Source organism: Falco cherrug, chromosome 4 (genome assembly GCF_023634085.1).
Source record: "Falco cherrug isolate bFalChe1 chromosome 4, bFalChe1.pri, whole genome shotgun sequence".
NCBI classification, from domain to species: Eukaryota; Metazoa; Chordata; class Aves; order Falconiformes; family Falconidae; genus Falco; species Falco cherrug.
In genome coordinates, this window is record NC_073700.1 from 17,976,799 (window position 1) to 17,989,480 (window position 12,682).

A 12,682-nucleotide genomic window follows, 5' to 3' on the forward strand; every position below is an offset into this window, starting at 1 on the left:
TTTTTTTTTTTATTTTTTTTTTTTTTTTTAAGGTTGGTGTCTTGGGAGCTTGGCTTTTTGGGGCTGGTGGATTGGGTTCTTGGTTGTGTTCATGGTTTGTGCTTTGGGCTGTTGTGGTGTGTTGGGGAAGCTCTTTCTCCTCACAGTGGTAGGAGGGTTGAGGGTAGCTGGGAAAGGGGTGATGTATTTTTGAGCTCTGGTCTATGGGGTAAGCCTTTTTTGCTATGGCTTCTGGATGCTTTTTCTACTATTTTCCCTGAGCTTGGAGAAGAGGGGAGGCTGGCTGGGCTTGGGGGGGAGGAAAGTCTACCACAGTGCAGCTGGGAAAGAGATGGGTTATCAAGCTGGGGGTGGCTTGCTGCAGTGCTATAGGGAGAAATTTGTTTCCTAGATAGCCCCATTTCTATGCTGATGTTTAAAATATGTGAACTTTGACGGAAGAGACTTACTTTAGCTGCTGTTGAAGCCTCCTTTTTTATTACCTGGGGATAATGGAGACCTATTGTTTAAATTTAACTAAAGGTAGGATCATAGCAAGCCTAGAGGGAGCGAAGACATCCCAGTGACCATGTCTGAACTCACTAGTGAATTTGCTTGCTGCCTTAATTGCTTTGCTTCTGTTGGATTTATTTTATTTATGTTGTGAATATTGAAAGCACTTTTACCTTCATGTAAAATTTACTTTTCAACAGCAAAAGTAAACACTAAACTGTGCTTGAGGACTGATATTTGATGTACTGAAACTGATAAATCAAACGCCAAGTGTCCTCTCTGACTATAGATATACCAACTTTCAGTTAATGTGCTCTGGCCCTTGGTTTGTCTGCTGTAGGTGGGTCTTGCGTGTAATGTGATTCTAACTGGTCTGGAAAGGCAGCTGCAGACTGGCAATAGTAATAGTTCATTCTGAAACTAAGAATACTTCAACAGTATTTCATATAATGTGTTCAACTAGGCTAATGTAAGAATGTCTGAGCTGGAGGCTCTTGAGTTTGTGCTGTGCAGAAGTTGAGAATCAATGAGTTGGATTTTCAGATCAGGGTGATCTCTTCAGCTAATGTATAGCTGATAAAGGATAACAGTATCACTACTTGACAAGAACACCATGACCAGCATCACTCTAGGGCTGTGTTAACTTAGATTATTTTGCTTTTTTGGTATCTCTGAACTGAAACTAAATAAACAACTTGCTCCATTATATGAAGGTTATGTCTACCTGCCACGATTTCCTGAGCATACTCATGTTTTTGTGGTTATATTTTAAATACACTGAGTGCTATTGAAATTTTGTTGCGTGATGATAATGTACTGCACAGATAATTAATTTTGTTAATCCTTAGCAAGTGCTGATCCTGTTGGCTAATGGCAAGCTATAGATAAGGGTTGAGATTTTTTTTGTGCATTGTCCTACATACTTTAAAAATAACTAGGACACAAACTTTTTGATATAAACTTCCTTGACAAATATAGATATGTTCTTCTTTTTCTTTCTTTCCTCTTAGGCATGGAAAAACTGTAAGAAGTGGAATCGTTGGAATCCCCCAAACACAGCAATTGTGAAAACTAGACATCCCTTTAACAAGGAATAGCAGCACCTTCAAGGTAGGCTGGGAAAAATAACTGTGAAAAATTTTCCTTTGGTGCTCTGCTCTCACTTCTTCCTGCTTTTGTCAGTATTCAAATTGTTGTTTAATTTGTTATTGTTTTCCAATACAAGCTACTTATAGTGCTTATGTGGTTTTGGTTTTTTAATGGCTTTGGTTATGTTGTCTTGCTGGTTGGACCCTCTCTGTACATTTGGGGGTGGGGGATGGCTGACGAAACTGCTGCTTCCACCAAGCAAGGTTGGTGTGGCTGAGGTAGCAAAGAGGGAGGTAGTGCAGTGGTGTGGCATGAGATAACAGGGTGGGAAGGGGCCACCATGTTTCTGGGTGCCAAGTGCAGCAAGTGAAGCTTCTCCATTGTGTGTTGCACTGTTCCCTGGTGTTGCTGTGTGGTTGGCTGGTCCCTTATATCTACATAGATGCACTTGTGATAGAAACAGCGAGTTTCCCAGCACCCTGTGGTGGGACAATAACTGTCTGAATCAGATCCTGGGCTCCCATGGGAAAGTCTTCCCTGCGCAAGTTGTTCAGCTCTGCTTTTTCAGGCTTTTGCTCTGTATAGTTAAGCCAACAGAGACTGTGGTTGCAGCCAGGCAAAAACCCCAAATATTTCTTTGACGTTTTTCTTTCATGAAAAATTGTGTAGCTTTCTAGCTGAGCTTTTCTTGGTCAGCATGGTTGCCTCTAAGAAAATGAATGAATTTTCTCTTGCTACTGGAAAAGCTAAAGGAGAAAGAAGTCTGACGATACAGACTAAAGGATTTAATGTTGTTGTAGAAGACATAGGGAAGGAAGGTTATAGGCTCAGTTCAGTCACTGAGGTTGGACCAGACTTCCTTCAAGAGAGGAGGAAAACTGGCAGGGGGCCAAACAAAACTTCGGCTCCACCAGATTTTTAAAAAAAGCCTCCATAAATGTTGTGGACCTAAAACAAGAGACAGTAATTTAGCTTTTCGTGGAGGTAAGGTAAAACTTGCTGTTAGACTACACTTGGCTTACCTGGGGTAGGAACATGTAGGTACAGAGGAGCTTCAGTGTGTACTGCCTGCTGCCCAGGCAGCAGCCAAGACTGGGTTTGGGTCTATAGGAAAGAGCTTTGTAGGGTGAGTGGAAGCAGCTGGGGAGGGATGGAGAACACAAGCTGTGAAAAGCAAACCTTCATTGTCCCAGGAGCGCTAGAATTAATGAGCTCTGCATTTCAAAGGTGATGAGCCTTCTTCAGACCCTGTGAAATACATGCCTGGGATTTGTCCTCTTAAATCTCTAGAGGGGGAAAAGGGGGGGGGGGGGGGAGGGGAGGAGGGGAAGAGAGGCAGAGGAGGCAGCATGCAGAAAGCAGAGGTCAGAGACCCTTATTTGGGTGCAAGTACCAATCTGCTGTCTGCATTAGTCTGCCCAAGTTGCATATGCTCTCCTTTTCTGTGCGCACAGACAATTGCGATAAATAGAGGTTCAGGCAGTGAAGAGCATTTATTTTTATTTGCCTGGTTTTGTCATTCACTTGGCATCTCTGGATGAATGGTGGAACCAGGAGGAAGAGGCTATTCTTGTGAATGCAGTCCTTGTGTGGCTTAGGCAGCCTGTCTCAAAGAGAGTTTGATACCTGCTGACCCCTTGCAACCTACTTTCACCTTGGAAATATCACACCAGTGTACTGGTCTGCTTTTGGCAACCCTGCCCAGAACCCCATGGAGTCTCTCAGTCAGACCTGTGGATGGGCAGTTTTCCATGCTGTCTGATGGGTAGCTCGGGTCCTGGTCTCTGTCCTTTCTTCTGTTCGCCATCAGCTATTGGAGTGGAGATCGAAGGACCTGGTTTTGACACTTCATCTTCCAGCAGCCAGGGATGGACCACATAACCCAAAGGCTGTTCTACCCCTCTGCAGGGCCTGGATACATCCCACCCCAGCACTGGTGGGAGCTGCCATTGCACAGGATCGTTGACACAATCTTTTGTCCCATCTCCCTTCTTTGTAGAGATAAACTACTCTTTCAGCTTTCCCTTTTCATGAGGAAAGATTTTGGAATGTGCAGATTGTTCACTAGTGTCTTATTTTTCCTTCCTAAATTTTCTTTCTAATGTGTCAGTGTTAGTAGCCCCACATTCAACATGTGGGCCCATAGGCACATGTAGCATCATCCCCTTCCAGTCAAAGCCAGTGACTCCTGAAGTGTGGAGGTTAAAGCCCCTAAGTACCAGGTGAAGATGACACTGCGCCTAGCTCAAAGCAGGGTAAGAGGAGCTGTTTCATGTCTTGTTGGTCCACTGAAAGTTAAAATTGGCAGCAAAGACATCAAAGCAGGTGTGAGGATGCTTTTGCAAGATTTGCCAAGGACTCCTCTGTTCCTGTCTGATGCTGGGAGCCAGGGCAGGGAAGAGACTGCAAGCACATGCTGTTTAATATTCTCTTCTGTCCCTCTGATCTCCCCCCCCTACCCTGCAGAAAAAACATGTCCCATGTTTCTGCAGAGCTTGTCCTAGGCAATAGCAGCATCTGTCAGGGGTTATGGTGGCATTAGCCTCATGGAGCTGGGAGTTAGCAGTGCTTGGCAGAGTGACAGTTCTGCTGTACCTTACATAAATCTGTATCTTGCATAAATCTGTCTCTGCCTACTCTGCCAAGGTGTGCGGTCACAATTTGTCTGATTCCTCCTGCTGTCCGCAAGGCCTTTCAGTTTCCTAGAAGACTTTATTTGTTTCTTGAGGCTGCTCTTCCTCTTTCTTCACAGCTCCCCACTCCATACCCTTTCCCTCAGTTTCCCCACGAGTCCTAGTGGGAACATAGCTTGTTAAACAGATGTGTTACTTTAAAATAAATTCCCATCACCTGCCCATCTCAGGTGCTGCAGAAAGCCCCCCATACTCCCATGGGAAGAGGGGAAGGTCTTGAGCCTCCCTGTGGCTTTGGCAGCAAACCACAGCAGCCCTCCACCCACCACCACCTGCTATGGGCTGAACCTGAGCCCGGGTCCTGGTTCCTTGCTCATCAGTTCTTTCTGGTACTTGGTGTGCCTTGGCTGCCTCTCATCAGCTTTCTTTGACACTTGCAGACCCTTCTGAGGCCAGAAAGTAGCAACAACTGCCCTAGTTCTTGACCTTCTTCCAGCGTTTAAGAAATTATTGGGGAAAATAAAACCTTCATTAAAGAGAACATTATATTCTGCAACCATACTCATGCCATGTGTCTTTATACAAAGCACCCCAAAAAAATCTTGACCTTGTGAAAGCATCTCTGGTCATTACAAGACTTGTCCTAAGACACCCTCTCCTCCCCAGCACTACTCGGGGACCTGATGGGAGCTATGCTGTGGTGGTGGCCTGTGGTGCAGGGAGGGTCCTCTTGCCAATGGTCTCCTGTGTCACTGTCATGCATGCCCTCCCACCCCCCCACCCCCACCCCCCGATTGCTTTATTGTTTGAAGGCTATGGTAAAGGGCTGCTCTGAGCACTGTGACAGAGAACAGCATAATGCTCCTGTCAGTCTGTGGGTCCAATCTCCTATACGTATTACCCAGTAAAATACTGCAGCTCCAAAGGAGTGTGTGGTCTGTCAAGTTAAAGTCATCATGTATCTGCTGAGATGGTGTCCTTGGGCGCTGAGGAGGAGGTACTTGAGTGTAAGGTTACTTACTACTGTTGTTATTTACTGTTGTTTGATGTCTGGAGATGGTAAGTAGCAAAGGTAGTACACTCTTTTACCACAAGTTATAAAGGAAAAAAAAGAAAAATCCCATGTTCTGTTATAGTGTGCACCCTGGGCTCTTAAAATGGAAGTTTCTGTTTTGTCTCCAAGCCTTCTTTATTTTGTAGGCAGGCGTGAGAGCTGTAATGCTAAATGAATGGTATGTATTAAGTCCATACAATAGCTCTTTAAAAAACAATTACATATTGCACAAGAGGGAGAAGAAACCACTCCATTCCTGTAAATGGCCACTTAAGATGTAGACAATAAACAGATAACTGTAATAAATAATCTGGCATATTTTAGCTTTAGCATTTAGGAGGAGTAAATCAGAGCTCTTTCCCCATTGTCTGCTGAGATGCATTGGAAATGGAGTTGGAGTGAAAGATTTCACTCGGAGTTGTGGCAAGGTGTTGGAAAGACCATGGGAGCGTGTAGGAGTCTCCTGCCCTCCCCTGGGTTTTATTACGCTTTTCCCTGCACCACCCCTCCCTGTTCACAAGCATGTGCCGCTCTCCCCTGAAATGGGAGAGACTTCCTTAAGTCTCACTTGCCTCTTGTGAATAAATGCCAGAGCAACGCCTGGGGAATAAAGCCTTCGCCGGCAGAATTAACACGTCTCCCAGATTGCTCATTGGGTATTTAGTCCATCGCCTCTCCAACGGCTTTGCTTTTCCACCCTCCTCTGCCCATTCATACCTGCTCCTCGCAGACAAAACCAGCTGCTCTTCTGCTCTGTGCAAAGTCTGAGTGCTGGTATTTAAATGCAGCTCCAGTTGCTAAGCCCCGGCGAGCAGCGAGTGCCTGGCTGAGGCTTGCAACCGAGGGCTGTGTCGCTTTAAGGCATGTGATACTTTCCCAAGCAGGGATGTATTGAAATAGGCAACGGTACTTACAGCATCGTATAGCAGTGTACATACAACTGCCTTACTCTGCACTGCCCGCGCTGGAGTGAGGCTTCTCTGTCATTAAATGTAAACTGCTTCTCGTCCTTAAGTATCCTGGAAGCTGCAAATTATCTCAAGATCACTTCAAAGGTCTCATCAAGCGGAAGGTGATGCTAGGAGATGATTTAAAGGTGAAAATGAGAAGGTTTCCACCCCTCAAACCTTGGCCACTTTTCTGACGGCAGAGTCTTAGAGCTCAGATGTCTTCTTTACTCTGGAAACAGGATTTGTAACGAAAAAGATTTTTTTTCTTCTTTTAATCCTGATAAAGAAGATTACTGGGAAGCTATTAAAAATCCCTTATTGTGACACAATGGATTTAAAAAAGTGTTAGATCTCTCCAATGAACACTAATAGAGTGCTCTGCTCTTGGTTGGATTACTCAGGTAAGGAGCTCTTTAGGATTTAAGATTCAGAAAACAGATCAGATCATCAGATAAGTGGAGGAATACTCGCTGCTGTGTTTCTTTACTAATGATAAGATGATCTGTGTGTAAAAGTGTGTATGTGAAAGCAGTTTGCTGACAAGTGCATGAAGAAATGTTTGTAAGAAATGCTGGGCTGTGAGCAAAGGTAGTTTGAAATAGTGTAGTTCGGGAGTTGTTTTTTTTTTTTTAATAAAAGGAAGAAAAAAAAAAGGTAGGAAGCTAATAATAAAGACTGAGTGGGTTAAGTAAGTCTGCTCTCCATGTGGCAAAGGATACGGTGCCGGAGGAAAGGCACAGAAGCATTTAGCAATAGAAGTTTGGCTTTGCTTCACTGTTTGGCTAGTATTTTTAAAGTTCAGTTTAAATAACCTTAATACCTGAAATATCCCTATGTGAGAGTCACCTTTCTCTCTTACCATTTTGTATAAAAAGCATGGAACACCAAATATGACGCGAAAGCATTAATTCCCAGAGACATGCAAAACCTACTGGGAGCTCCCTGATCTGAAGGGATTGAACCTCTTTTGCAAGATAGAGGTGTAAAAAGAGGGGAGAAAAAGTAGACTGTATACTGCAAAATAAACAGTTGGAAATGAAATTAATTACATGCTAAGCTGCGCATCAAACAGTGCAGAGAAAGAAAGAGCCTCATGCTCTTATCAAAATAATGTTTTGGTGTTTTCTATTTATATTTGTCAGTTTACGTGGTTCCTCTCAACCAGACTTAAAAAGCTTCCCAAAGACTGTGTGCTACTTTAATATTGGGGCAAAAAAAATATAAATTATATGCATATTTTTTATTACCACTGTATTTCACTATTGCAATATTGTTAATTTTTCTAGTGCAGAAATCCCCCAATAGATCACATACGACTCTTGATTATTTTTTTTTGAAATTTTTTTGTAAATACATGATTTTTCTATGAGAGAGATTTAATCTTTCTAAGTCTTTCTTGCTCTGTGGAGCTGATGTTGAGCTGATTGGATTATTAGATAGAAGACAGCATCACGTCATTGGCTGGATAAGAGTGCCTGAAGTTTGATTAATTTGGCAATATGAAATGCAGCAGAAGGTGTTGTTAAGGGAACTGGACGATGTGTAGCGTAGCTGAGCCTTGCAAACCTCCCGATCCTTGCAGGCACTGAGAAAGAGCTGCTGGAAGTTAAAAAGTCAGAGGGAGATTTAGCCAGTTAGTACAGTAATGAATACAAGTACGAAAAACCACATTTGTTTGTATTGGATGGCCAATTATGCCAGCACTGGGAGACAAAGAGATTGCTCTTTCTCTTTGTAATAGTGCCAGAATTTTAAAAAAGATTTCTATCTACTCTGTGAAAGGATCAAATCTTCTATAGAATATGTCTGAAATTCAGTCTGGCCATACCCCAGTCCCTTTATATGCACAGGTCGAACAAAAGGAAGCTCATTTCATCTGGGGATTAGAACATAATTCTGAGAAACAATTACTTTGTTTAGCAGGCAGCATCATGATTAAAAATTAATGCTCGCAAAAGTAAAAAACAATGAAGTGTTACCTAGTGTTACCTTCTGGGTCAGTATTAGCCTTCCAGTCTTGGGAATGGAGTATTTTCGAAATGCATCTCAGATACCCAAGGATGTTGCATGCCTATCTGTAATGTGTTTAAAGTAGTTTTGATATTGTCTGGGCATCATGTTTTTTCAGCTGGCTGTTTGATTATTTTTTTATTTTTCAACTCCTCTGTAAATTCAGCTATGGACCAGTGCGGGAATATTTTCCAGCCTTCTATTTACATTGTTTTTTCTAGTCCTCAGATCATTACAGTTTCATTTTTACCACTGAATTATTAAAGTTATCCAGGCTTCTGTGTTGACATCTTGTTACATCAGCTGTCCTTTTTGGACATGACCTTTGTTGTAAGACAATTGCATCCTCCAGGGGGGAAAAATAACCAAGAGGTAAAAGACATTTAGGAACAGGAGTAAAAGAGGTGGTGGGTGGGGGAAATATTAAAAATACTGTTGTAATGGAAGCTGACTATTCTGTGTGCTGTAAGGCAATGGATAATAATGTCTATCTAATATTTTGTTTAGAGAATGGCAGTGGTCTCTGCAATGTCCTGGGTCCTGTATTTGTGGATAAGTGCCTGTGCAATGCTGCTCTGTCAGGGGTCCCTCCATCACACTTTCCAGCAGCATCACCTGCACAGACCAGGTAGGACTGAGATCAGCTGTGGGATGCCGTAAGATTGCAGGCTCTCTGCCCGTGCTCATGTCTGTCTTGATAAATGATTGAATAATCATACAATCCTTTTTCTCATTTAACTTTTATGAGTTGCTTACCTTTACATTGCACAGCATCTTTTTTTTTATTTTATTGGTCTAATATGTGTTGTGCTTTACCAATCTGATGTTGGATTATTCATCCTTTAATGTCATCTTCTAACAACTTCCCAACACAGGAATCCCATTTTGGACAATTGTTTTTCTCTCTTTCTGTCCTTATTTCCATCTTCCCTTCTCCAAATTTCATGCAGTTCTGGAATGGGTGTATAACTCGAAGGTGTTGTGACAACACAGGTTTGGATAACTTTGCAGTTACCTGATCCATACTGGACACAGGTCCCACTGGCGCCAAATCTCACTCAGTCACTAGTGTTTACTGGAGGTTGGGTATTTGCCTTAGCATAAATGAGAGAGACAGTTATTATCAAGTTCTCAAGTTTACTTCTGAAAATTGATGCTTTTGTGAAAGTGCAGCCCAGAGGAAAATTTGGGACTGTCTTTCAATGGAATGAAGTGCCTGTCAAGTCAGAATAAATCCCACAGGTTAGCAGTGGAAAATGCATCTCACTTTGACTGTTGTGATCCACAGAGACTGCACATTAGTAGTTTTATTGTGTTTTTATTAATGGAAATGGATCATGTAACTTTTGTTAATTGCTCTCTGAAGAATGTGCACCACGTTAACAATTACGAAGTTGGCATTCTAGTGCAGTATTATCATCTGGTTAAAATTAGATGGGTCAAGAATGTTGCTTAACAAATTTGGATGCGAAGAAAGGTAGGAGAGGTTTTAAGAGCCTTAGAAATGAAAGATGGAAAATGTTAACTCGCAGTGATGAATCATTTAATGATGTGGCAACTAATAATTAAATAGTTCTTTTATCTAATGGCGTGTCTTCAAAGACAGATGTTCTTGAACTGCGGGTCTTTAGCCACCTTAACGACTCAAAGTTTTCCCAACTACTTTCATTGTCCAAAAGTCAGGTATTGGCACTGCCTTGCTTTCTTGTAATATGCATAGCATAGAGGAATAGACCTGAGCCTTTGATAGACCAGCTCTCAGTAACTATGTTAGAGCATCAGATTAACTAAAGGTGTTATTTTCACTAGCTGGCACCAAAAGTTTGAGAGTATTTGAAGTTGAGTGGTGAGGTTCTTATTTGGGACTTGCAGAGAAATGAACAAAATATTTATTACTATGCAATTGCAAGTAACGCTGCAGGTTGTTTGAGTCTGTCCCCCAGTGAAAGAAATAGGAAAAAACAGCCCAGCTAAACAGATAGGTAAGAGGAAAATGTAATCTCATTTTACAAAATCACTTGAAACAAGCGACATTATGAGAAAAAATGAGTGCTGGGCAGATTCAGAGCTCTGCAACATTTGCCTAAGCTTGAAAAATCGTCTTTTTTATGAAACAAGAACAGCAAGACACTGAATGCATACCAAGTATTGGGGAAATGTGAAAAATGACAAAATCTTTCACTTGGAGATGTGATACAGATAGAGTGAAGGTTTTACAGCTGCCTCATCACCTACTTAGAAACAGCCAAGCTTTCCCTCCTGTGAGCCTTTCTCAGGCAGCTTCTCCACACCCTACATGAATAAGATTGATGGTGTTCTGATTCCAGGCAGCCAATTTCAGTCTCTCAAGAAATAATCCACTACATTGACAGATGAGTGGAATTTGACATGATGTTCACCTCAGATTCAGATTGTGCTGCACCTGGGAACTACCAGCTAGGGAGTGTCCTTTAGGGAGACTGTTAGAGATTTTGGACAATTTCTGCTGTCACAACAGAAAATAAAGACAGTGCTTTTTATAAGGCCATGAATTTCTAGTCTGTCAACTGAATGTGAAAGGTTGTACATAAAAGGGATGGAAATATGTTAACTAGAAAACTGAGTGATTTTAATGTATTCAACTGCAGTCCCTGAGCACACCCTATTTTTCATATTTATAATATTAGGAATGCGTCATTTACTTTTAGTTAGTCACTGTGTAAGTAAGATTAAAATGTTCAGCCAAATAAAAGTGAATAAAAAATGCATGCAGATGAGCCAGTGCATAATTTCAGTAATTTAATATTTGGTATATGAAATTTCAACTTATTGAATCATAGCAAATATAGCTGTAATCAATAGCATGCTCAGCATACCTTTTCTTTCAGTTCATGATCTTAGATAGGTAATGAGATGCTCTAAAATAAGAGAATTGGAGCTGTTCAGCTCTGTCGTGGGGCTACTTTGGTACAAGATAATTAAAAAGGCAGGTTCCACCCCTGTTTTGTGCTTCTCATACTTGATGAATAGAAGAGCCTTACTTGAGCACAGGGAGGTGCAGGTAAAAGGTGAAATCCTCGTGGAGTGTATTTGGTGTAATAAACTTGAACTGAACTCAGGGCATTAGCACAGTGAATACACCTGTCTGTACTACTGCAGTTAATCTGGTTTTGAAACCCTGGAAATAAAGGGCAACACATGAAAAGGCTGGCTTATCTTCCGAGATTTCTGAGCTTGTTATATTTTTTTTTTTTCTGAAACTTTCTTAAGCAAGTATCTGAACTGGTTGACATAGATTTCTACACAGTGTGCAATCACACAAGTCTCAAGCTTCCTGTTAGTGTAATATAAACTTTCAGTTCTATAATTCAGTACTACTTTATTCAGTGAGATGACTTAGCAGAAGGTACAAACCTGAAAACAAGTGTGATAAACTGCTTTACATGGCAGTATTTGTAGCTTTATTTTCTGTGAAAAGTTGGCAGGCAGGCACAAATAGTAAGGGTGTAGTAAATATTGCTTGAATTTAAGTTGGGTATGCTGTATTTATTATTTGTATCTCCTTATTAATTCTTTCTTATCTCATTAACACAATGAAAAGTTTGAACGCTGCTGTTAAGTAACCTCAAGTATTGGTGGCTGCTTCTTTTGACTCTGGTAGGTAAGGTGGGCAGGGTAGATTTTCAGGCTTCTTTGCTGGGATTGGAGGAGACCTTTGGAGTAAGCTAGCTGAATGCTATTGCAGTATAATTCCCCTTGGGAATTACCCATGGCTTTCTGCAGGTTTTTTTATGACTATATTTCATTTTCATGAAAATTATGTTAGGCAAAGGATGTGTGAAAGCATTCACAGGAAATAACTTTATGTGGAAACAAATCTCCATCTTTTTCAAGCATGTCACTTCTGTGTGATTTAATAAGAAACAGTGGTAATGAGAAGAATTCCACATTGGCTGTTTTAGGCTCTAAGATACACAGTTGTAGAGCTGTTGAATTGGCCTGAGGATTAGAGTGGACAGGTTGTGATTTTCAGAGTTAGCTGAGTGCCTGTGATAGTCCATTGATCATCTGATTGACAGGATTGACCCTGCCTAGAGGTAGGAAGTAGATGCTGGCATTTGGCAAGACAACAACATATTAACAAAGTAAAGGATTTAAGTTTAAAAAAATAACCACCACCCTTTCAATCATGCAATTCTTAGCAATTTTTCTGGCTTTCTTCCATAACAAGGGTTGTTTTCCTCCTGCTGAGGACCACCAGCTAGTATTGGATGACAGCAGATAGCTCTGGCCAAGCATTGCTTAAAATATGGGAAAGTACATTGGATTCACCTGTAAGTCTGTGCGAAATAATTAGGTACACATTAAGTATGCTAGGTTAGTCTTGCCGACAGTGTAAAGATGTGAGGCAGACACAAGCAAAAACATGTACCTACTGTAGCAATGCTGACATTTGCAAATATGTTAATTAAAAA

The 12,682-nt window shown here is 41.4% G+C and overlaps 1 protein-coding gene across 1 annotated transcript in view; it reads left to right on the forward strand.

Moving 5' to 3' along the window:
* Positions 1–6,012: 6,012 nt before the first annotated feature.
* TAFA1 (TAFA chemokine like family member 1) overlaps positions 6,013–12,682 on the forward strand; it is a 231,608-nt gene continuing 224,938 nt past the window's right edge. The window contains exons 1-2 of the mRNA XM_005432562.3: positions 6,013–6,619; positions 8,736–8,856. Of these exons, the coding sequence (XP_005432619.1) occupies positions 8,739–8,856 (118 nt within the window). The 5' untranslated portion in view covers positions 6,013–6,619; positions 8,736–8,738. The remainder of the gene's footprint in view (positions 6,620–8,735; positions 8,857–12,682) is intronic.